We start from the raw sequence: 24665 nt of genomic DNA, 5'->3' as shown, positions 1-24665 counted from the left end.
TGACAGTTGCAAAGACAGACAATGCTGAAATGAATGTTTGCATGACTTGCTTTTAGTTTTGCTTGCCCTTTTCTGATTGATTAAATATTTTTCCCCCCCTCCTAAATGCAGGGCTTCAGATAACAGGGAGCGTGCTTATGAACATAGTGCCTATGGACACCATGAACGGGGGACGGGAGGATTTGATCGGACAAGACATTACGATCAGGATTACTATAGAGATCCTCGCGAGCGGACTTTACAACATGGGCTCTATTATGCTTCTCGGAGTCGAAGTCCAAACCGTTTTGATGCTCATGACCCCCGATACGAACCTAGGGCTCGGGAGCAGTTTACACTGCCCAGTGTGGTACACAGGGATATCTACAGGGATGATATTACCCGGGAGGTACGAGGCAGAAGGCCAGAGCGGAATTACCAGCACAGCAGGAGTCGGTCACCACATTCATCCCAGTCTAGAAATCAGTCTCCTCAGAGGCTGGCTAGCCAAGCGTCTAGACCTACAAGGTCCCCTAGCGGCAGCGGCTCTAGGAGTAGATCCTCCAGTAGTGATTCAATCAGCAGCAGCAGTAGTACCAGCAGTGACAGGTAGGTTAACAGCCTTTTGTTATCACAGACGAGCTGTTGAATAATATGTCACAAATTCTCAACAATCAGTGGTAATGATTTGTAGCATAGTAATATTTTTTAAAGTAAGTAATCTTGGATTGTGTATATAAGAAGCTGTGATTAGTGGGTGGCCATGGAATTCACCATTCTGTCAAGTACCTGAAATAGTGATTTGCAAATGCTGTTTTTTGCTCCAGATGTTCAATATTCAAATGGCCAAAAGAGGTAGAAAAACGGTAACTTTAGCTGAATGAAGTAAATCCTGTGCCGCTGAAAATGTATCTCTTTAGAGTTTTTAATTTCTTGGGTGTATAATGCTAACTTATTATTTTGGTTGAAAATTCATAAAAGCCTTTTGTTTAAAGATGTATTGGTGAAATATACTGTTGACCCATCTATTATAAATGACCAAATCAACTTTTGGGTATATTTTAACTAATTTTAATATCAAGGTAAAAGCCAATTTATAATCTCAAGTAGAAAAGCTTTCTTTAAATGCAGGTTGTAACTTAGCTGTTCATTAAGGTTGAGTGAGCTAATTTTATTAGTTGGAAATTTTTTTACAAAGAAATTTTATTTTAAAGGTAAAAATAATAATTTGAAGGTAATCTTAACAGGAAACCGCTTAGAAGTTTATCACAGATCTGTGTAGATAGTACAGCTTACTCGTTTTATAACCTTGGACAAGTTACTTAAGCCTCAGCTTTCTCATCTTCTGTGAGAATCAGGCTTTAAAATTATTGTGAAGATTAAACAAAAAAAGTGTTTAAGTGCTTAGCTCGATATCCATATATATTAAATGCTGTCTTTAGTAATTATTAGCTATTATTATTACTGTTTCAGTTGTTGAAGCATTTGAATGGTCTTTAACCATTCCTTGTTTCCATCTACTGTTATTGATCCTGTTTATGCCAAATATCCTAGTTTTATATTTGAATGCTGTGTATTTTAAATTTATAGGATACGAAATTTTTTGATTGATTAAAATGCCCAGATTAATTATTCTTCTTCTAGCATTGCCTGCTTCGAATTAATTTGAGACAAGTAAATGATCATGTACTTGGGAAAAATTATGTACTGGCTCCAGTGTTGCAGCTCTGTGACATGGGTGAAAACTCAGCCTCTCATGATTTTTTTTGCTACATTGTCAAGTTAAACAATTGACAAGATTCATTTGAACTCTATAATAAGCTGATTATGAAGTCTTGTTATGTCCTACTTTCTCCTACATAGAATTAAGGTACTCAGGTTTTAGTCCTTTTTCTCTAAACCTACCTCTTTAAAGGGACACCATAGCATTCCATTGTGTCAAAACTTACTGAAAAGCCAGCCAATTGTGGAAGTGTTGAAGTTGGAGAAATATGATACAGGGCCTTCAGGATGGCATTATACTTTGATGGGAGTGATAGTGATTTGGGATCTGGCCCTTAGCATTGTAGGCTCAAAAACTTGAACCCAGAGGCTGTCTGATGAATTTGATGGCACTAATCCCTGCCTGTATGCAATCTAAAGGAAGGGTTATATGCTTCTGAATATTTACAATCAGAAAGATAACGCCACAAAGGCAGGATAAACTTAGAAAATGTACACGGGGACTAAACTATAATTTTTTAAAAAAGATTTTATTTATTTATTTGACAGAGATCACAAGTAGACAGAGAGGCAGGTGGAGAGAAAGGAGGAAGCAGGCTCCCCGTGGAGCAGAGAGCCTGATGTGGGGCTCAATCCCCGGACCCTGGGATCATGACCTGAGCTGAAGACAGAGGGTTTAACCCACTGAGCCACCCAGGTGCCCCTAAATTAACAGTTGTTGAAGATATTTCCTCTTCTGTCAGCTACCTGATTCGTGCTTAGGGCTGGAAGCTTTTATGATTTAGGGCTATAAAGGCTGTTACGTAGCACTTCATCGACAAGAAGAGCTGAGTTTTAGGCTAGGCAGGAACACTGTGGGTTGAAGGAACAACCTGGAGGATACAGATGGAAGAATGTTTTGTGAACAGCACGTAATTTAGAATGACTTAACGATGATAATGATTTTGGGTTTAGTTCTTTATGCGGAGATGAGTGGTTGAAAGATTTTGAGAAGGGAGATAGTTTGTTGAGATCTGTGCTTTAGATTTAGAAAGGCATCTGGTGACTTAGAGTAGGAAAGACTGAGATTGTGGTGAGGAGGCTATTTCAGTAGTTCAGAGAAGGAAGTCTTGGACTCTGAGAATGCCTAACTTGGGACAAGTGGGAGAGACATTGTGTTAATAATCAGATTATGTTGATTGTGAGAAACAGTGAACTTTCTGGAAATGGGACTGAATGACAGGCCTTTCAGTGCTATTCTTTAAGAACAAGACCAGGTCTTCCTTTGTGCACACCATAAAGCTTAGCATATCATCTTTCTCAAAGTACATGTTCAGTAAATAGTTGAAATACTTAGATACAGTTCTTAGTTAACACAATGGATAAAGTAGAATTAATGTAAATAGCTGAAAGATTGGTCATTATATATGATCCAAGCAAGTCTGAGAAAAAAAATCTTTTGATGTGCATAGAATACCCAGTCAGCCTCCCTTTCATCAGATGTCCTTTTTTCCTTTACTGTTTTGCTGACATCAGAGGGTAATTATTTTGAGGTGTTTTATAGATTCAGAATGTTGAATTTCATTTTGGGGGAAATAAGTTCTTTTTTGTAATCTTTAAAACCTTATGACTGTGAAACCATGACCTTCCAAGTTCTTTAAAAATGTTACAAATTAACATCTTATAGTAGATGAAATGTAGCTTGGTTCTAGCGATAGAAACAAGCTTGTATTCTGTCTGCATGACTGACAGGGAAGTTAATCGCCCTCCATCCCCCTTAATTGTTGGAGCTTTGGTGAACAGATTCCTAACAGTGCATTTCCAATGAGTAAACGTGGGATTGATAACAGTCTGGTTGTGAACTCTTTATAAATGACACACCTACAGTTTCTGCATAACTATTCTCAGTATTTAACTGGTGAGAACTGGAACTTAATGGTATAAGCTTTCCTGTGTGCAGCTCTGTGGTGCTGTCTGTCTCTTTGTGTGGTTTAGGGAGTCACTTTTCCTTTCAACAGAAAATTTTAAATGTATATATTCCACAAAAGTATTTCTTTTAAAAGCCCTGATTGAGGGGTTCCTGGGTGGCTCAGTCCTTAAAACTCTGCCTTCGGCTCAGGTCATGATCCCAAGGGTTCTGGAAACAAGCCCCTCATTGGGCTTCCTGCTCCACAGAGAGCCTGCTTCTCCCTCTCCCACTCCCCCTGCTTGTGTTCCCTCTCTCCCTGTCCCGTCCCGTCCCCCCCCCCCCCCCCCCCCCCCCCGGCGCGGCGCCAAATAAATAAATAAATAAACAAATCAATCAATCTCCTTAAAAAAAAAAAGGCTAGATTGAAGTTGAACATACCTGATTTCTGTAGTTTCCTATCATTGGGTTTCTTTTTCCTGTCATGTTAGTGAATTTTCTGTAATACAGGTTAAAGGAATTGAAGAATTTATTGAATTTAGTTCATAAAATTTACTGAAAGCTTTTTTTTTTTTTTTTTAAAGATTTTATTTATTTATTTGACAGAGATCACAAGTAGGCAGAGAGGCAGGCAAAGAGAGAGGGGGAAGCAGGCTACCCGCCGAGCAGAGAGCCCGATGCGGGGCTGGATCCCAGGACCCTGAGATCATGACCCGAGCGGAAGGCAGACACCCAACCCACTGAACCACCCAGGCACCCCCCCCTTTTAAAAAAAGATTCTATTTATTTATCTGACAGCGAGAGAGGGGACACTAGAAGGGTAGTGGGAGATAAAGAAGCAGGCTTCCCACTGAGCAGGGTCCCCGTTGTGGGGCCCCAATCTCAGGACCCTGGGATCATGACCTGAGCCCAAGGCAGACACTAAACGACTGAGCCACCCAGGTGCTCCATCCTGATATCTTAAAATAGTTTTTGTGTTTTGTTTCCCAGTGGTTTACTTTGATCGAACCCAAAGATGATTGGGCTGGTTTAGGGTTCCTGAACTTGAATGGGGAAAATTACATCTTTTCACTAGAATCTGTAACTGAAATTAAGTATCGCTTCGCATTATGAAAGTAGGCAACAAATAAAAAGTAGTATTGACAGTATGGGTTACTTTGTTACCAGTATAAATCCGCAGGTAGTTTATTATAGTTGCAGATATCTCAAAATGCCGTGTCTAGTCATCATTACTGGGACTACGGGGAATTACGTAGTTACTAAATTCAGTGTTAAGTATTATAAGTTAATGTTAAGAAAACATAACACAACATTTTAAATATTTTAATAACTGTCAATATAATTGGCTTCCATTTTTATTCCTGTTTATTTTACTTTATGCATTTAGAAACATTATTCTGAAAAGTGCAGAGGCTTCACCAGATTGCTGAAAAGATACCCTTGCAGTTAGTCCTTGATTCTACATGCTTTAAGAGTTTACTGAATGCATGGGGAAAAAATGGATGAAAGGGTAAAGGGAGAGAGTTGAGATTTGGATAATCCTAAACCTGTTCCTATTCCTTTCCCTCCTATTCAGTAGATTACTTCTCTAAATCTCTAAATTTAGTCTAAATTTAACTTTTGAGTTTATATTCAGCCATCTGTTTAACAAATACTGTGTGTTTGTGCACACGAAATTTATGGAATAAGATAGGTTGTATGGAGTCCCAAGAATAGAACTAATTTATTTATTTTTAATATTTTTTAAAGTTTATTATTATTTTTGTAATCTCTACATCCAGTGTGGGGCTTGAACTCTTGACCTTGAGATTAAGAGTCAGATGCTCTTCCTTTTTTTTTTTTTTTTTTTAGATTTTATTTATTTATTTGACAGAGAGAGATCACAAGTGGGCAGAGAGGCAGACAGAGAGAGGGGGGGGAAGCAGGCTCCCCACAGAGCAGAGAGCCCAATGTGGGGCTCGATCCCAGGAACCTGAGCTTATGACCTGGGCCAAAGGCAGAGGCCTAACCCCTGGGCCACCCAGGCACCCCCAGATGCTCTTCTGACTGAGCCATCCAGGCACCCCAAGAATAGATTAGTTTAGATTAAACATTTGCAATGGCTGAGCCAAAACAGAAAACTACATATATGTCTAATTAAGAGCTAACATGTATTTATATTAATCTGGGTGTCTGTGGCTAGTGCATCTTTCCTACTTTCCAGAAGCAGCCTCATCTGTCTTGAAAGCTATTTGGGCTAGGGTCAGACTTTTCCTTTTTGTTCTTCTGAATCCTGCTGGTTTGTCTGTCTGAATACATCTGGTAACTACAGAGTTTTATTCTCACAAAAATAGGTCTTTAGGTGGAAACAAAATGAATAGTAGTAATAAGCAAAGATAACTACATGAAAATAACTGTAGTTAGTGACATTTCATTGTCTCATTGTGGCTCTTGGTAAACCATATCGCATTAAATCATGCTTAAGTTACCTGTTTGAATAAATCAGAATTTTTTTTTCTTTTCTTTCTTTTTTATTTATTTTTTTTTTAGAGAGAGAGAGAGCACATGTGAGCGTGGTGGGGGGGCAGAGGGAGAAGGAGATAGAATCTCAAGCAGACTCCCTGCTAAGTATGGAGTCTAATGTGGCTCTCAGTCTCACAACTCTAAAATTCTGACCCGAAATTAAGAGTTGGACACTTAACCAACTCGAGCCACCCAGGTGCCCTGAATCAGAATTTATTAGAACAAGCTTTCTACATACAGATTTTTAAAATTGGAATAAATTGATTTGGAAAATACTTGATGATGGGGCGCCTGGGTGGCTCAGTGGGTTAAAGCCTCTGCCTTTGGCTCGGGTCATGATCCCAGTGTTCTGGGATTGAGTCCCGCATGGGGCTCTCTGCTCGGCGGGGAGCTTGCTTCCCTTCCTTTCTCTCTGCCTGCCTCTCTGCCTACTTGTGATCTCTGTCTGTCAAATAAATAAATAAAATCTTAAGAAAAAAAAAACTTGATGAAATTTCATATGTTTTTTGGTATAATTATATTACTGGAATTTCTTCTATACCGTCATGGTTGGAAGATTTTAAAAAGTAGGCTCCATGCCCAATGTGGGACTTAAACTCATGACCCTGAGATCAAGAGTTGCATGCTTTACTGACTGAGCAGCCAGGCACCCCCACAGTTGGAAGATTTAAGGAAGAGACTTGGGGACAGGAAGAGTTGGGGGGAGAGAGAGAGACACTCTTCTTACTTCCAGGGCAGGAAAACTGGCATTTGAAATAGCCTTTGTGGTGTTTATTTGAAGTAACAAGAAAAGCATATGGAACTTTTTTTTTTTTATAGATTTTATTTATTTATTTGACAGAGATCACAAGTAGGCAGAGCAGCAGTCAGAGAGAGAGGAGGAAGCAGGCTCCCCGTTGAGCAGAGAGCCCGACGTGGGGCTTAATCCTAGGACCCTGGGATCTTGCCCTGAGCCGAAGGCAGAGGCTTTAACCCACTGAACCACCCAGGCGCCTCAAGCATGTGGAACTTTGAGCAATCAGACTTTTCAACACTGATGCTCTGTTAAGATGTGGTGTGGTTTCTGCTAAAGCCCCTCTCTTGTTTAATGTCGTAGCTTTGCAGTTGGAATAATTTACTTTTTAAAAAAAATTTACTTCTTATTGAAGAGGAAATTAAAAATACTTCTTTTCTTTTCTTTTTTTTTTTTTTTTGAGCGAGAGACAGACTCAATAGAGAAGATGAGTGGAGGAGGGAGGATCAGAGCAGGGAGCCACATGTGGGGCATGATCCCAGTGAAAGGCAGATGCTTAACTGACTGAGCCACCCAGGCACCCTGAAAAACACTTCTTATTGCTTGTATTATTTGTAGAACTTATTTGTATGTTTCTTTTATACATTTTTAGTAAATTATTTCAAAGTTGACCATAACCGTACTCATTTTTTAATGATAGACCATTTAAGATTATTTTACCTGAATTATATTTAAACAGTAATTAGCAATATTAAACAGATTCTGGATTTTTACAACAACATAGTTAAAAGGAATGTAGTGAGCATTTTTTTTTTCTGTTAAGACCTGTTCTGCTAGTCGTTTTGTGAACAATCAAGACATTATAGTTTCTGAGAGGGGGAGTTTTTTTCAAATACCTTTTGTCTATGATTTCAAGAGGAGGTTTGCAGCTACTTATTTAAGGAGAGAGAACTTTCAGGTTCATGTAGAAAATTTTCTAGGCAACCCTCTCTGGTCCCCCCACCCCTTTGGGAGCTTTGTATTCATTAAACTTTGCTTTACTATCACTAAGTTTAAAAAAAAAAAAAAAGAAGAAGAAGAAGAAGAAAAAATTTTCCAAAATTGTTGTCATCTTGCAGGTTTGTGAAAGATTATGGATGAGGCTGATATGGTGAGAGGGAAGCCATTGGGATTGGTGGTGGTATGTGTATCAAAGTTGACCGTGTACCTTCCATTTCTCTTATTTTACAAATATGCTTATATAGAATACTGATATGGAAAAGGAAGGAACGCTCATTTTATTACCTGACTATACAGTTTGCTTATGATAGGTATAATGTGCTGGAAACTGTCAGATTTGGATGTAATTTCAATACTATATATGAAGTAAAAGTCCTTTTTTTTTTTTTTTTTTTTTTTAAAATATTTGTTTGCAGAGTCAGAGAACATGATCAGAGGTAGAGGCAGGTGGAGAAGCGGACTCCCTGTTGAGCAGGGAGCCTAACCTGGGGCTCCATCCCTGGACTATGGGATCATGACCTGAACTGAAGGGCAGACACTTAACCACTGAGCCACTCAGGCCCTCCTAAAGATTTTATTTTTTAGTAACTTCTGTGCCCAACCATGGGGCTCTGACTCATGACCCTGAGATCAAGAGTGGCATGCTGCACTGACTGAGCCAGCCTGGTACCCCAAAAGTCAGTATTTTGGTGTTAAAGGAATTAATAATTAGCAGTTTTTTGATGATTGTTGAAATGTTTTTTTTTTTTTTAAGATTTTATTTATTTATTTGACAGAGATCACAAGCAGGTAGAGAGGCAGGCAGAGAGAGAGAGGAGGAAGCAGGCTCCCTGCTGAGCAGAGAGCCCGATGTGGGACTCGATCCCAAGACCCTGAGATCATGACCTGAGCCGAAGGCAGAGGCTTAACGCTCTGAGCCACCCAGGCGCCCTGATTGTTGAAATGTTTAATCATAAAAACACATTTGAGCTTTTAATCCTCAAAGTGATCTCTTATCTATAATAACAAATAGGCAAATAATTTCAGTATTTAGTTGGAAGTAAAATGTTTTTGTTGCTCTGTGATTCCTTTTTTTTTTTTTTAAATTTAGGATTTTGAGGCGCCTTCGTGGCTCAGGGGGTTGGGCCTCTGCCTTTGGCTCAGGTCATGATCCCATGGTTCTGGGATTGAGCCCCGCATCGGGCTCTCTGCTCGGTGGGGAGGGCCCCCCCCCGCCCCCCGCCTGCCTCTCTGCCTGCCTCTTTGCCTACTTGTGATGTCTGTCAAATAAATAAATAAATAAAAATTAGGATTTTATTTATTTATTTGACATAGAGAGACACAGCAAGAGATGGAATACAAGCAGGCTGAGCAGGGAGGGCTCCATGACCTGAGCCTGAGGCAGTCACTTAAGGACTGAGTTGGCCAGGTGCCCCTGCACTATGATTTCTTATTCTCAGATATATTTAGGGGCACAAAAATAGTTTGTATTTCTTTTTTTAACAGAAGAAAGTCAGTACCACTTAAAGTAATGACTTTCAATCTCAGGAGAAAAATTGATACAATGAATCAAACAATATTTGGGATATTGGTGTTTAGGAACCATGACTTTTCTCCCAGCTTTTGTTTGTAGTTGCGTAGGATTGAAGGGATTATAGAAATTAAGTTGGTTTTACTGCATAATAATACCAACCTTTCTCCTGTTTGCTAGTGTTTATACCTGTCAGTTTGAGATGAATCATTTGAGATTTTTTTGGTTCTTGATTGTGTAAAGAGAAGAAACCATTGAAACAAATTATGCTAACTAACATGTAAAAATAGACGATTAGATGTTTATTGATTTGGGGATAACTGGTGAAGTGTATGTTTTGGGAGCATTCAGAGGACTTTGAAGGAGAACAGTAAAGGTTTATTTAAGCCTTTAAGAAGCCAAAGTCAAAGATAACAAATATTCTTAGGAAGGATGTTTATATTTTTGCCCCTTTTGTATAAAATGAAAATATTTGCATGCTTATTTTAAGCCTAAGTAAAATAACCATTTTAATGCATTTTAAATAGCTGATTTATTTCTGGGTTTCACAACCATTCTTCGCCTGTTTTATTATTTTGTACTTCTGCCTCATTTTTACTTTTTTAGATAGCTCATATTATCTTAGACTTAAAAAAAAAAAGATTTTATTTGACCGGGAGAGAGAGAGTACAAGCAGGGGGAGAAACAGGGTCCCCGCTGAGCAGGGAGCCTGATGTGGGGCTCCATCCCAGGACCCTGGGGTCCTGATGCTTAACTGACTGAGCCACCCAGGAGCCCCTGAAATTAGATTTTGAATGGAACTGTTTCGCAGAAAGTCAGTGTTGTAAATAAAATGTATTCATTGCTCTATTTTCAACCATTCAAGTTTTGTTTTTTTTTTTAATTTTATTTATTTGACAGTCAGAGATCACAAGTAGGCAGAGAGGTAGGCAGAGAGAAAGGAAGGGAAGCAGGCCCACCACTGAGCAGACAGTCCAATGCGGGGCAGGGTCCCAGGATCCTGAGATCACGACCTGAACTGAAGGCAGAGGCTTTAACCCACTGAGCCACCCAAATGCCCCTTAAATAAAGTTTTTGTCTTGAGATCTGCAGCTCTTAATTTGTGAGGAAATTAAAACCATCTAATAGTTTTATTGACTTTATGACTCTTCTCCTTGAAATACTGGTATTATCTAAGTTCTCTTTTTTTCATAGAAAATTTATTTTTTCTTTATTTTATACAGTACAGTTGACAGGAATTGAAGTTCTTTAAAAAGCTACCTGCTTGGAGGGAGAAGGGGAAAAACGAGAACAGCAAGCATGTTAGTGTGTCTGCACTCCTGGAGAAAACTGTTAGATTTAAAATACACAAAGTCTCCCCACATATATATATATTTTTAAAGATCTTATTTATTATTTGTCAGAGAGAGAGCACAGGCAGGCAGAGTGGTAGGCAGAAGCAGAGAGAGAAGCAGGCTCCGCGCTGAGCAAGGGACTCTGATCCCAGGAGCCTAGGATCCTGACTTGAGCCGAAGGCATCGGCTTAACCAACTGAGCCACCCAGGTGTCCCAAAGTCTCCCCATATTTTGAGTAGCTCCTTTAATTACTGTTACTTTCCAGCAGACTGAGCATTTGTTCATTCCCTCTTAAATCAGTTTGGGGGCTCTTGAGCAGCATGGAATAAATGTTCCGCAGTCTGTGCTTTGGAGAGTGCTCCCCAGTGAGAGAGAGAGAAAGAGAGAGAGTGTGTGTGTATAGTTATGTATGTATATTTCTGTATGTATCGTTTTCCATTCCCACCAACAATGGAAGAGCCTACATTTTTGAAGTTTATTTTGGGGGAATAAGCTATACACAATCTTCTGTTTTTGGGAATCCTATTAGCTAGCCAAACCTTTTTAATGCTGAATATGGAAAATGGAGGTGTTTGCTTTGTGACTGCCCTGATGGGCTTAACTTCCATTGTGGAGCTCTATAAATAGATTGATTTCCTTTCTGGTTCTTTTCTTTTTGTTGGGTACCAGCATTTCAGTAAGGCTGTCCTAATAGGTGGTATCAGCATTAGGGTTCTGTATGGAATAGGCAGTTGTGGAAACAAGTGCTAGGCTGATCCGTATTTGCTGCGTACGGAGAATCCGGCTTTCACTTGAGATCCCCTGCTGCGAGGGAAATGAGAGCAAGGTAGACTTAATGCTGAGAGCAAATGAGGAGAGCTCATTGTGTGCCGCCTGGGCAGCCAGTGTGTCTGAATATTGCGGAGAAAGCTAAGAACTGCTTGTTTGTGAGTCAAACCAGCCTAAACTGGAATTATCCAGTTTGAGTTGGCCGCTTGCCACCTCCCAGAGGCTTCCTTATTTTGCCAGAGTTTCTGCCCAGCCCTCAGCCCCGGGGGTGGGGTGGTGACCGGGCAGGCGTCTGTGCTGGGACTGGGCAGGCAGTGGGGAGGGGCAGGCCGTGAAAGCCGCTGCTGCTTAACCCCGGTTCATTCCTAGGCGGAGGCATTTCAGATAGAGCAAGGAGTTTTAGAAGCTGGTGTGAACTCTGCTATTTCCAGTGCATTTTACTCTGTTACTCCCTTGCTTTCCCTGTAACTTTTTGATTTTTATCCTTTAAAAACCAAGGCTTAAAAAAAACAGCGTCTGCCGTACTGTTGCTCCGGTACATAATAACATGATTTGCACATGGTGATAAAGAATTTATTATCAAAAATTTGGGGTGCCTTGATGGCTCTGTCACTTGAGTCTCAGATTCTTCATTTTGGCTCCAGTCTCAGATTCTTCATTTTGGCTCCAGTCGTGATCTCGGAGGGTCGTGAGATCCAGTCCCCTGGCAGGCTCCACCCTTTGCCCAGAGTCCGCCAGAGACTCTCTCTGTTCCTGTTCTCTCTCCTCCCTTCCCCACTGTCCTTCTCTCAGATAAGTTAAAATGTAACTAATTTACAGAGTTCCTCAGGAATTGCGCTTTTAGTTAAGATAGTCTTTTTGAAGTGACAGACTGTCCCTCCTTTACCCATTTTCATTCTTTCCATTTGGGTTGTGCTGAGGTTTGTTTTGGTTTGATTGTTAGATGGAAGAAATGAAAATAGATTTGGGGATAAGCTTGTGACTCCATGTCTTGTGAATTTTAATGTGAAGTAAGTTTTTTTTTGAAGTGAATTTTTAAAATGTTGCTTTCAAATTAACAAAAAGTAATTCAGATTAAAATCCTAAACAACAAATTTTAAAATTTTGTTTAACTTGGAGGCAAACTCTAAAAAAATATTATGCTTAAATTGCCAGTTGTTAGTGTCATGGCTACTTTGTGCATATAAAGAACCTCTTAGCTTTCTTCTTTGAGAAATAAGGGAATTAAGTGATTAAACATGGCCTAATTCCTCATCAGAGAACACCCAGAAGTCACTAAGCCACAAATTAAAGCCTCAAATAAAAGAGTACATTTATTTTTGTCTTTCTGGATGCCAGGGCTGTATAGAAAATGGAAATTTCCATAACCTTGCTTATGTTTCAGGCTTTTGGAATGAGATTGAAACCTCTTTTACTTATGGTAGAAGTTTATTCAGAGCAGTTTTGGTGTTCTCTTTTATCTTTTGTGAGGTATTTCCATTTGGAGGTCATTCTCAGAAACCCTGATATAATTTCAACCTGTCCTGAATGAGGGATCATCCATCACAGATATAAAGGAAAATGTGGTAATCGTATTTTTAAGTTAAAATCTTATTTTAAACATTACCACTTTCTGAAATTCAGAATTAGCCGAGATTTTATTATAGGTACCTTCCCCCTTTTTAAAAATCTGTGTCTTAGAGTATAAACTAAATGATTGCCCTTATTTGCAAAGGATAGTTTTGTGATTGCTTCTCTTATGAAAATATAGAGCACCCTCTGGTGATTTGTTTACTTAAGTCATGTGGTCATTCATTAAATTATATGCTACTGGAGTTTACTGTTGCTAGAAGTTGTATGAAGTGACCTCTATAGAACATCTTCCTAAACACACTTTGTTGAATAGATGAATTTCCTCTTTCCAGATAGAATAATAAGTGAAATTTATCTGTATTTTAGAGTTATTTGAAGGAGTACACACATATGAGCAGGGTAAGGGGCAGAGGAGGAGAGAGACTCAAGCACACTGGGCGCTGAACTCGGAGCCTTATGTGGGGTGTGATCCTGTGACCCCGAGATCGTGATCTGAGCCAAAACCAAGAGTTGGACGATCAACCGAATGGGCCACCTAAGTGTCCCTAAGTGAAATACATTTTAAGATTAACTTTGCGGAATAGAGCTCGTTTCTCCTAAGAAGCTGAGTCGTACTCTAAAAACTTTTCTTGGTATAGATGAGGAGATAAGAAGAACTATATGCTACCATGTGGGTAGTAAGATATGTTCATAGACTCAGGTGGGAAGACTATATCTATATATATATATATATATATATATATATATATATATATATATATATATACCTACCTCATTAAAATAGGGTTGGACATTTTAAGAATTTGGCTTAGTTAATAACCATTGAATTTTTCTTAATGTCACTAAATTAATAAATACACTTGTGTGAATTGTTGGTAAAATACTAAACAAGGAAGGGGTGGTGGGTATTTTTTGTTTCAAATCATTAGCAAAGATAGTTTTTGAAGTATGAAGTGGTAGGTACCATAGAGTTAAGGTCCACTTTCTCTGTTAATTCTGTACTTTCCTCCCTCCCTCCCTCCCTCCCTCCCTCCCTTTCTTTCTTTCTTTCTTTCTCCCTCTCTCAAGATTTTAATTACTTTTTTGAGAGAGAGAGAGAGAAGCCAAGCAGGGGGAGAAGGAGAAGCAGACTCAGTGGCTCAGTTGGATAAGTGTCTGAATTTGGTTTTGCGTCAGGTCATGATACCAACGTGTGGGATCAAGCGCATCAGGGCTCTGAGCTCAGCAAGGCATCTGCTTGAGATTCCTTTTCTCTCTGCTCCTCCTACTCGTGCTCTCCCGCCCTCCCTCTCTCTCTCAAATAAGGAAGTCTTTAAAAGAAGAAACAACAAAAAACACAAATCCTTTGTTATCTGTCATAAATGACATTTCTTTTTAAGGATTCTCATGGCTTTCACATGGTCTTTTTTTCCCCCCAAGGTTTTTGTTTTTGTTAAAGATTTTATTTGAAAGCGAGAAAATGAGTAGTGGGGCGAGGTGGGGGTGGGGGGAGACAGAGAGAAGCAGATTTCTGGTTGAGCAGGAATCCCAGTGTGGATCTTGATCCGAGGACCCTGGGATCACGAGCTGAGCTGAAAGCAGAGGCTTAACTGACTGAGCCACCCACGTGCCTCTTAACATAGTCTCTTACTTAACAGGTGAAAATGTTTGTTTCTTGAGGAGCTTTTTGGTTCCATAGCCAGGTTGCTCAGTATGGTCTACAGGCCACATGTGGCTATTGAGCACTTTAAATTTGGCTAGTCTTTACACCAGTACTAATCTTTGCTATACAGTGGACAGACCTCAAAAACATGCTAAGTGAAAGAAACCAGCACAGAAGGCCACATACTATATGATTCTATTTATATGAAATATTGAGATAAGGTGAATTTGTACAGACACAAAGTAGTTTATTGATTGCCTAGGAATGGGGGTGGAAAAGAATGGGGAGTGATGGCTAATAGGTATGAGGTTTCTTTTTGGGGTGATGCCGATGTACTAAAGTTGTATTATGATGATTGTATAACTCCATAAGTATACTAAAAATCATTAATAGTATATTTTTAAATGAGTCACTTTCCTGGTGTGAAAAGTGTATCTCAATAAAGCTATTAAAATACACAGTGAATTTTGAAGATGTAGCAGAAAAAGTATTAATAATTTTTATGTTGACTGCATGTTAATATTTTGGGTGTATTACATTAAATATATCATTAAAATTCACCAGTTTTTTTTTTTTTACTTTTTAAAAGTATGACTGCCTGTGCTCGCTTCGGCAGCACATATACTAAAATTAAAAGTATGACTGCTTAAAAGTTTCAAATTTTTGGTTTATATTAAACTTCTATTGGATAGCACTGTTCTAGAATTGAGCTCTATTAAGATTCTTTTTTTTTTTAATTTTATTTATTTATCAGAGAGAGAGAGAGGGGAAGAGAGAGAGCACAGGCAGACAGAATGGCAGGCAGAGGCAGAGGCAGAGGGAGAAGCAGGCTCCCTGCTGAGCAAGGAGCCCCATGTGGGACTTGATCCCAGGATGCTGGGATCATGACCTGAGCCGAAGGCAGCTGCTTAACCAACTGAGCCACCCGGGCGTCCCTCTATTAAGATTCTAATGTCATGAAGTAATTTGTGCATCTGTTTAATGCTTTTCATTTTTTTAAAGAGAAACAATATTCTTTTAATTTTAATTCCAAGACCCTTATATTCTCTTTGCAGTTATGGATTAATAGAAAAGGTTCTTGGGACTTGTGAGCCTAAGATACAGACTGAAGTACTTTCAGATTCCATCTTCAGCAAATTTTGTTTTGGTTAGGCTGAAGTGCATGTTTATTTCTAGGGTGGCCAAGGGAATATTTCAGCTTTTGAAAAACTTAAATATCTAAGCCTCCAATTAGTTTAATTCCCCAAGAAGAAAATTAAATCATTTTAACCAGAGTAATTTTTTAATGATTAAAAAAATTCCTTAAGTGAAAGTAAGTTTTAAGTGATGTTTAATACTTTTGGTAGAGTTTTGAAATGTGTGTGTATATGTACAGTGGAATTCTGATGTTGGAATTAGAATAAGACTATTGCATATAGTGTTGTTTCTAGACATGATTTATGTAACCAAAACTGTTTTTTTGTTTTTGTTTTTTAAATTTTAGTTAACATACAGTGTTGGTTTCTGGAGTAGAATTCAGTGTTGAGTTTTGTGATTCTTTGAATGTCATTTTCGGTGGTAGAGGGAAGAGCAGACTAGCCCTGTCCTGAATGTGCTTTGTCATGGTGGTTAGAGCCATTTGGACTGGAGCTTTGAGTTTGTTTCCACTGGAAGAGAGTGCGGGAGTTGTTTAAGCAGGACTTGAGGCTGGAGTTTGTCGTAGTGAGTAATTTGAAGTCATTTATAAATAAATAAACAAGTGCACCAAGTAAGAGATGGCTTTAGGCTTCCTGCTGGGGAATTAGGTGCCCTTCTAACCTCTTGGGTCTGGAACTACCTTAATAGAGAGCTCAGAAGTTGGAAATAGCAGACTTCTTTTTTATTCTGGCCAGGAAGGAGATGTAATTAGCACCAAAGTTCAGTTGGAAGAAGGCAGAACTCAAGGTTCAAGTTTACTTGTGGGTTTGGTAAAGGTTTCAGCCGTTGTATATAACCACTTGAAGTTAAAAAGAACCATGGTTTCACTTGATTTGTAAGCTTTTTTGGTTTATGTGTTCTGAAACATTTTGGTTATTCAAACAAGAAGTACATCTGATTTTATAAACTGCGTGAGGTTAAGGGAATGAGAAAATCCCACTGTATTATAATTGACAGTTTAGGTTTCCTGTCAGTTTGTCCCTTGAATAAGACATCCCATGGATGTTCTAAAGGCTTTGCTGCCATACAGAATTTCTTGTTCCTTAGGCATACATGTTACGTCTGCTTACAACTTTCAGGGATAATGCGTGTTTGATGCTTTTTGCTTTGAGTTACTTGAGCAGCAGTTTTTCTGACTCTTAAGGTTTTGCCAAGAATATAACAACTCCATGAACCCAGGCTCTTTGGAATTTTAGCCAAAAGTAATTCTAAGGCAAGGTGTTTCAGACACAGTGACAATACGTAGGCAAGTTTTTTAACTTTACCCATTATGAAATTTTAACTAGGGAATTTTAGGGCCTTGTAGCACACCTGATTCTTAATAATAGTTTATTTTATTTGTTTATTCATTTGTTTTTAAAAGAACATTTTTTGAATTTTTTTTTTTTTTAGCACTTTTTAAAAAGATTTATTTATTTGTGGGAGAGAGAATGCCTACAAGCAGGGGGAGCAGCAGGCAGAGGGAGAAGCAGACTCCCCACTGAGCAAGCAGCCCAGTGCTGTCTCAGAATGTGGGATCATGACCTGAGCTGAAGGCAGATGCCCAGCCAAGCCACCCAGGCGTCCCTGAATGTTGTTGTTGTTGTTTTTAATTCCAAAGTAATTCCTACACTCAACTTGGGGCTTGAACTCACAACCCTGAGGTCACATGTTCCACTGCCTGAGCCAGCTAGGTGCCCCCCTAGTTTAATAAGAGCATAGCCTCTTGGAATTTTTGCTTTTATTAAAACAATAACTTTTGAAACCTTCAAATATATATTTAAAGATTTTATTTATTTATTTATTTGAAAGAAAGAGAGAGCATGAGCCAGGGGAGGGACAAAGGAAGAGGGAGAAGACTCCCTAATGAGCAGAAGCCCGAGGCGGGGCTCAGTCCCAGGACCGCAGGATCATGACCTGAGCCAAAGGCAGAAGCTTAACTGACTGAGCCACCCAGGATTCCCTCAAATTATATTTTTAATGCCAGATTTTTAAATTATGGCAAAATATACATAGTGTAAAAGCTGCCATTTTAACCATTTTATTTATTTATTTATTTATTTAAAAAGATTTTATTATTTGAGAGAGAGAGCAAGAGAGAGCATGAGCAGGGGGAGAGGCAGATGGAGGAGAGGCCAACTTCCTGCTGGGCAGGGAATCCGGTGATGGGCTTGATCCCAGGAACCACCCAGGCGCCCCTGTTCTCACCAATTTTAAGTGTACAGTTCAGGGGCACTAAGCACATTTACTTTGTTGTGCAGTCATCGCCACCAGTCATCTCCAGAGCTTTTTCTTCTCAGACTGAAACTTTGTACTCATTAAAACATAGGGGTACCTGGGTAGCTTAGTGGGTTAATAAGCCTCTGCCTCTTGATCTCAGTGCAGGTCTTGATCTCAGAGTGGTAAGTTTGAGCCCTGTGTGTACGCCCAGCGTGGAGCCTACTTAACAGAAAAAACAAAACAAGCAAAACTTCCCCCAGCCTCCTGGTAACTACTGTTTTATTTTTTGTCTCTACTGAATTTGACTATTCAAGGTAACCCATATAAATGAAGTCATGTAGTACCAGCCCTTTTGCATCTGGCTTAAACTTTATTTAACATGTTTTCAAAGATTCATCCATGTTGTAGCATATGACAGAACTTCCTTCCTTTATAAGACTGAATAATAGTCCTTCAGGGTTTTTTTTGAGGGGGGGACGGGACTTTTATTATCCAGCACACACCCTATAGATGAACTGTTTCCATGTTCCTTTTACTTAACCCCATCCAAAGATAGTAAATAATAAACTTAAAGAAACGTGAATTGAAGCTGTAATTGCATCCTAGAGAGTTACTTGTGTTTAATCCTTTGTGAGACAGCTAACCACATACAGCATGTTTAAGCTCAATGCAGTATTTTCTGCCAAACTCTTTTAAAGTAGTCTTTAATGATTTTGTTTTTCCCTCACTTATGTAAACTCTTGAATTTCAGAAGAGGAAGATAGATAAAATGAATTATTTTAATTATTGTGGTTGAATTTGCTTTAGTGACCATGAACACTAAACCTAATTAGTATTAATCTTACCTACCTGTAAAGTGGACGTGGGGGAGGGGGCCTGGGTGGCTCCATTGGTATAAAAAAGTATCAACTTTTTTTTTTTTTAAAGATTTTATTTATTTATGACAGATAGCAAGATTGGGAACACAAGCATAGGAGAGCTGAAGGGGGAGTAGCAAGCTCCCCACTAAGCAGGTCATGATCTCAATTCAAGGTCATGGGATCAAGCCCTGCGTTGGGCTCCATGCTCAGTGCAGAGATTGCTTGAAACTCCCATTACCCCCACCCCCACCCCACTTGCTCACGCACACGTGCACTCTTTCTCTCTAAAATAAATGAATAAATCTTTTAAAAAAGTGAACCCCGCAGTTGTCTAAGCTTTAGACATGCTTGATGTTTATAAACATTCATGGTTAAAGACTAGATGGATACTAGAACTCAGGAAAAGTTAACTTCTGAGCTGTACACTTTCTACTAAACTTAGGAATCCTTAGGGAATAAATTATTAATTATGTCAGCAATAAAAGCTGATTCCAGTGAAAAACAAAATTACTCCTGGTGGAATACAGTTCTCTTTCTCCTTCTACCTTTGTCTAATAAAATCTATTAACCAAAATAAATTGAAGTTAAAATATTGGTTCCATAATAAAAAGACTAAAATTCCACTCTTTAATGTATCAATTGTTTCTTTGAATAAGGATCCCAGATTTAAAGAATTTAGACAACTTTTCATTACCTTAGGCTCTAAAGAGCTTAATTTACCGTTTATACGGTACAACTGTTAGTGTTTTCCCTGTATCTTTTGCAATAGTTGCAGAATCACCAGTTAGAGCTAATTCCTTTTCTCTGAAATCATTTCTGAGGATCTTTACCTGGATAAGCCCAGTTTTGAGATCCTTTGATTTAGCAGAGCCTTATTGACAGAAAGCACTAGGAATCCTGTTTCATTGACTGGTTGGGAGTCTTTTTCTTAGGTGGCAAAGAGAAGAACTATTCACTTTGTATTTTACTTTGTAAGTCCTGTGTGTGCGTGTGGCAAAATAACAAAATTAACCATTTAACCTTTAAAAAAAGAAAAAAGTAATCTCTCAGGGCACCTGGGTGGCTCAGTGGGTTAAGCCTCTGCCTTTGGCTCGGGTCATGATCCCAGGGTCCCTGGATTGAGCCCCACATCGGGCTCTCTGCTCCTTGGGGAGCCTGCTTCCTCCTCTCTCTCTGCCTGCTTGTGATCTGTGTCTGTCAAATAAATCAAATCTTTTTAAAAAAGTAATCTCTCTCCAGCATGGATCCTGAACTTACAACCCCGAGTTCAAGACTCAGTTGATCTACTGACTCAGCCAGCTATATGCCCTTCTCCTTTTAACTATTTTTAAGTGTATATAGTTCAGTGGCTTTAAGTACATTTACATTGTTGTACAACCATTACCACCGTCCACCTCCATAACCTTTTTTATTTTTCCAAACTAGAACTCAGTATCCATTCAAGGATTTCTCATTCTCCTTCCCCCCGCCCCTGGCCACCACCACTCTACTTTCTGTCTGTATGAATTTGACTGCTCAGTATCTTATGTAAGTGGAATCATAATATATTTGTCCTTTTATGACTGGCTTATTTCATTTAGCATAATGTCCTCAAGGTTCATTCAAGTTGTAGTATCAGTTACCTTCCTTTTAAAGGTTGAATAAGGCTCAATTTTATGTTGATCATACTTTTTTTATCCAGTTGTCTATCCCTGGACTCTTGGGTTGCTTCCACCTTTTGGGTGTTAAGCATACTATTAATGTGGGTGTACAAATACCTGTTGGAATCCCTGTTTTCAATTATCTTTTAAAAAAAAAAAAAAAGATTTTATTTATTTATTTATTTATTTGTCTCAGAGAGAGAGCGCGCGCATGCGTGAGCAAACACCGGCAGAGTGGCAGGCAGAGGCAGAGAGAGAAGCAGGCTCCCTGCTGAGCAAGGAGCTGGATGCCGGACGGATCCCAGGACCCTGGGATCATAACCTGAGCTGAAGGCAGTGGGTTAAATGAGCCACCCAGGCATCGCAATTCTCCTTAAGTCAATAAATTTTTTTTTTTTTAAAGATTTTATTTATTTATTTGACAGAGAGAAATCACAAGTAGATGGAGAAGCAGGCAGAGAGAGAGAGAGAGGGAAGCAGGCTCTGCCGAGCAGAGAGCCCGATGCGGGACCCGATCCTAGGACCCTGAGATCATGACCTGAGCCGAAGGCAGCGGCTTAAACCACTGAGCCACCCAGGAGCCCCTAAGTCAATAAATTTTTAAGGAATTTTACGTGTAATTCCTTCCACTGCCAATCACGTTAGTTCCTCCAAAGTCAAAAAATCATAATCTTCAAAATAGCCCCGCCCTTCTAAGTAACCTAAAGATTAAGCATCCTTAAAGATTTTATTTTATTTTATTTTTTAAAAAGATTTTATTTATTTATTTGACAGACAGAGATCACAAGTAGGCAGAGAGGCTGGCAGAGAGAGAGAGAGGAGGAAGCAGGGTCCCGGCTGAGCAGAGAGCCCGACGTGAGGCTCGATCCCAGGACCCTGAGATCATGACCTGAGCTGAAGGCAGCGGCTTAACCCACTGAGCCACCCAGGTGCCCCCAAAGATTTTATTTTTAAGTAATCTTTATATCCCACATGGGGCTTGAACTCACCCCCAAATCAAATTTGTATGTTCCACTGACTGAGGCAGCCAGGTGCCCCCAAAATAGTCCTTTTAAAAAGAACTTTTGTTTGGTTCACAGTTGTCACTGTCACTCCACAATTCTTTTGGTTGGGTTTCTTTGATCTCCACTTGAATGTAGACAACTTCAAAAATTCCCCGCCGTAATCTTTGGGATCCAATTCCTTTACATAAGGGCACTAGAAGTCAAATTGTAGGAAGTACATTGATTGCTGTTTTGGCAAATGATCTAAAATTATTATTCCTTAATTGTTTCTAATATTGAAAGGTCTTGTTTCTTCCATTCTCCTCCCTGAGTCTGGCAGAAAATGTTATACGTCCTTTGGTCAGCACTGCAATAAACTTGGCTGCCTGTTTACAGTTCTTTTGGTTATATACGCAGAAGTAGAACTGCTGAATAATATGGTAATTCAGGTTTTTTGTGGAACTGCCATACTGTTTTTTATAATGTCTACCATTTTATTTTGCTAGCAGCAGTGCATAAGGGTTCTGATTTCTTTTCATCCTTGTCAGTGTTCTTTATATTGTTTCTCTATAATAGCCATCACGATGAGTGTGAAATAGATCTCATAGTGGTTTTGATTTCAATTTCCCTAATGAGTAGTCATGTTGAGCATCATTTCATGTGCTATTTGGCCATTTGTAATCTTCTTTGGAGAAATGTCTGTTCATAGGTGCCCATTTTTGCATCTGGTTTAAATTTGTTTTTTGTTTTTGTTTTTGGGTTTTTTTTTTTTTTTTTTTTTTGCTGTTACTATATTGTCATGTTATTTTATTATTTTTTAAGATTTTATTTTTTGAGAGAACAAGAGAGAGTATGAGTAAGGGTAGGGGCAGAGGGAGAAGCAGACTTCCCACTAAGCAGGGAGCCTGATGTGGAGCTGAATCTTGAGACTTCGGGATTATGACCTGAGCTGAAGGCAGACACTTAAGCAGCTGAGCCACCCAGGCACCCAGGCACCTCTGTATGGGCATTTTTCTTTTTCTTTTCTTTCTTTTTTTAAGAAAAGATTATTTATTTGACAGAAAGAGAAATCACAAGTAGGCAGAGAGGCAGGGAGAGAGAGAGGGGAAAGCAGGCTCCCCGCTGAGCAGAAAGCCCAGTGTGGGGCTCGATCTCACGACCCTGAGATCATGACCTGAGCGGAAGGCAGAGGCTTCAACCCACTGAGTCACCCAGATGCCCCGTCATTTTTCTTTTTTAAAGATTATTTGAGAGAGAGAGTGAGAGAGAGTGAGTCCACAAAGGAGGGAGGGTCAGAGGAAGAAACAGACTCCTGGCTGAGCAAGGAGCCCAGTGCAGGGCTCGGACCCAGGAAGGACCCTGGGATTATGACCTGAGCCGAAGGCAGATGCTTAACCACCTGAGCCACCCAGGCATCCCATATAAAGTAATATATTAGTATGAAGGAAGAGCTGTTGCTTTAAAGGATCCTACATATGAATAGATCTTAAAGTTAGCATATTGCTTTTGAAAAAGAAGGGAAAGCAATCAGATAACGTAGGCAGGGTTTTTCAACCTTGGCACTGTTCACAGATAATCCTTTTTCCTGGTGCTCTCCTATGCTCTGTAGGATGTCTAAGAGCATCCCTGGCCTCTCTTCACTAGGTGGAAGTAAGTCACCCCCACCCACAGTTATGACGGCCAGAAGTGTCCCGTGGTGGAGGGCAAATATAATAGGATGCATGAAATGCAAGATGTGTTTTTGTTTTTACAGATACCCATGATTTTTCACTCAGGTTATTAGTGTAACGTTCTGAAACCTTAGAACAGCCACTAGTGTTCTTGTATAATTAATGAAACATTAAAGAAAGAAATAAACTTGCAGTTTGCACCAAAGTAATATTTTGTCAGAAATTTTCATTTTATTCTTAAATACTGAGTTCAGTTAATACCTTCATTTTACTGAACTTGGTGTACTTTCCTAAGTATTAATTTCAGTAATTTTCACTATTCAAGTCTTTAATTTCTTATAGGCACATCATATCGGTTCTCTGTTTGCAGAGGTGAATTCATTATTGGCCTTTCAGGATGGTGGTAAATGAGTAGTGACAGTACATGGTGAAGGGGTAGGAGATGACATTGTAATAAAAGTGAGAAGTCAGAGAATGTTGTGAGGTGGGGTGGGGATGTCCAGCTACAGGGAAAGTTAACATTGGAGCTAATTCTCAGAGACAGGACAGGCAAGGAGGGACAGAAAGGTGTCTTCTATAGAAATGGGTATGGGCAAGAGCTCTTTACCTGCTTGCTATATGCTAGGCAAAGTGCTTAAGCATTTTATAATCACTAACCTATTAAATCTTTGCCACATCTCTCCCAAGTATTATCACCGTTTACATTACAAGAAAATTAAGGCTTAGGAAGTAATTTAATCCAGGACTTAGGTCTAAAAAAGAAGATGTCCATGATTAGAAACTGATCTGTTGCTCTTTAAAAAAAAGTTATTTTTAAGTAATCTCTACATCCAACATGGGTCTCAGACTCACAACCCTGAGATCAAGAGTCCGAGGTTCTACTGCCAGCCAGGCACCCCCTGATATATTGCTCTTATGTGGATAGATCGTTAGTGGGTGGTGGGTGGAGTAAGAAGGTCAAGACAAGGGAATGAGAAGGAGTAGGTAGAAAATTAGTTTGGGGCCAAGTTGTTATGGGTCTTCTCTCTCTTGTGGAAGAGTGTGGACTTTACCCTGCATGCATTTGAGCTGTCAGAAATGAGTGGTTAGAGGTGGGTAGTGGCTCATAGACCCTAGTGTTGGCAGGACCTTTAAACGTCATGAGATCTGGTAATTCACTAGAGAAGTTAAAGTTAAGAGAGACAGAATTAGGTTTCTTATTCTAGACCACACAGCTGAGTATTTCCTTCCTCATTTTCTTGTAAGAAACAGTTATAGTACAGAGGTTAATTCATAGGTTACATTAGAAGTGGTATAGAGTTGAAAATGGAAGTGGGATCTCATCAGATTGTCTATTTAACTATTGGGGTTTTTTTTTTTTTTTTTTTTTTTGTTTCTGGGCTTAGGATCCCTTTATCTGATTAAATTATGAGCTTTAGTTTATTGTAAGTAATATCTGTAGACACTTGCCATATTAGAAGTTAAATTTTAATTTGAAATTTTTGTTTATT

General features: G+C 39.2%; 1 protein-coding gene across 7 annotated transcripts in view; it reads left to right on the top strand.

Annotated features, from left to right (window-relative positions):
• SPEN (spen family transcriptional repressor) overlaps positions 1-24665 on the top strand; it is a 97630-nt gene that overhangs the window by 33387 nt on the left and 39578 nt on the right. For 3 of the 7 annotated variants that reach the window (XM_032302504.1, XM_032302507.1, XM_032302506.1), the window contains one exon: positions 112-588. The exons of 2 other annotated variants lie outside the window; for them this stretch is intronic. In XM_032302504.1, coding sequence (XP_032158395.1) covers positions 112-588 — 477 coding nt within the window. Of the gene's footprint in view, positions 1-111; positions 589-20307; positions 20410-24665 lie in introns of all 7 variants that reach the window. 2 more of the 7 variants (XM_032302505.1, XM_032302503.1) reach the window with 1 other exon arrangement.

The sequence above is a fragment of the Mustela erminea genome, chromosome 10 (genome assembly GCF_009829155.1).
Source record: "Mustela erminea isolate mMusErm1 chromosome 10, mMusErm1.Pri, whole genome shotgun sequence".
Classification (NCBI taxonomy): Eukaryota; Metazoa; Chordata; class Mammalia; order Carnivora; family Mustelidae; genus Mustela; species Mustela erminea.
Note: the sequence above shows the minus strand (reverse complement) of the source record. Positions and strands in the feature narration are given on the sequence as shown.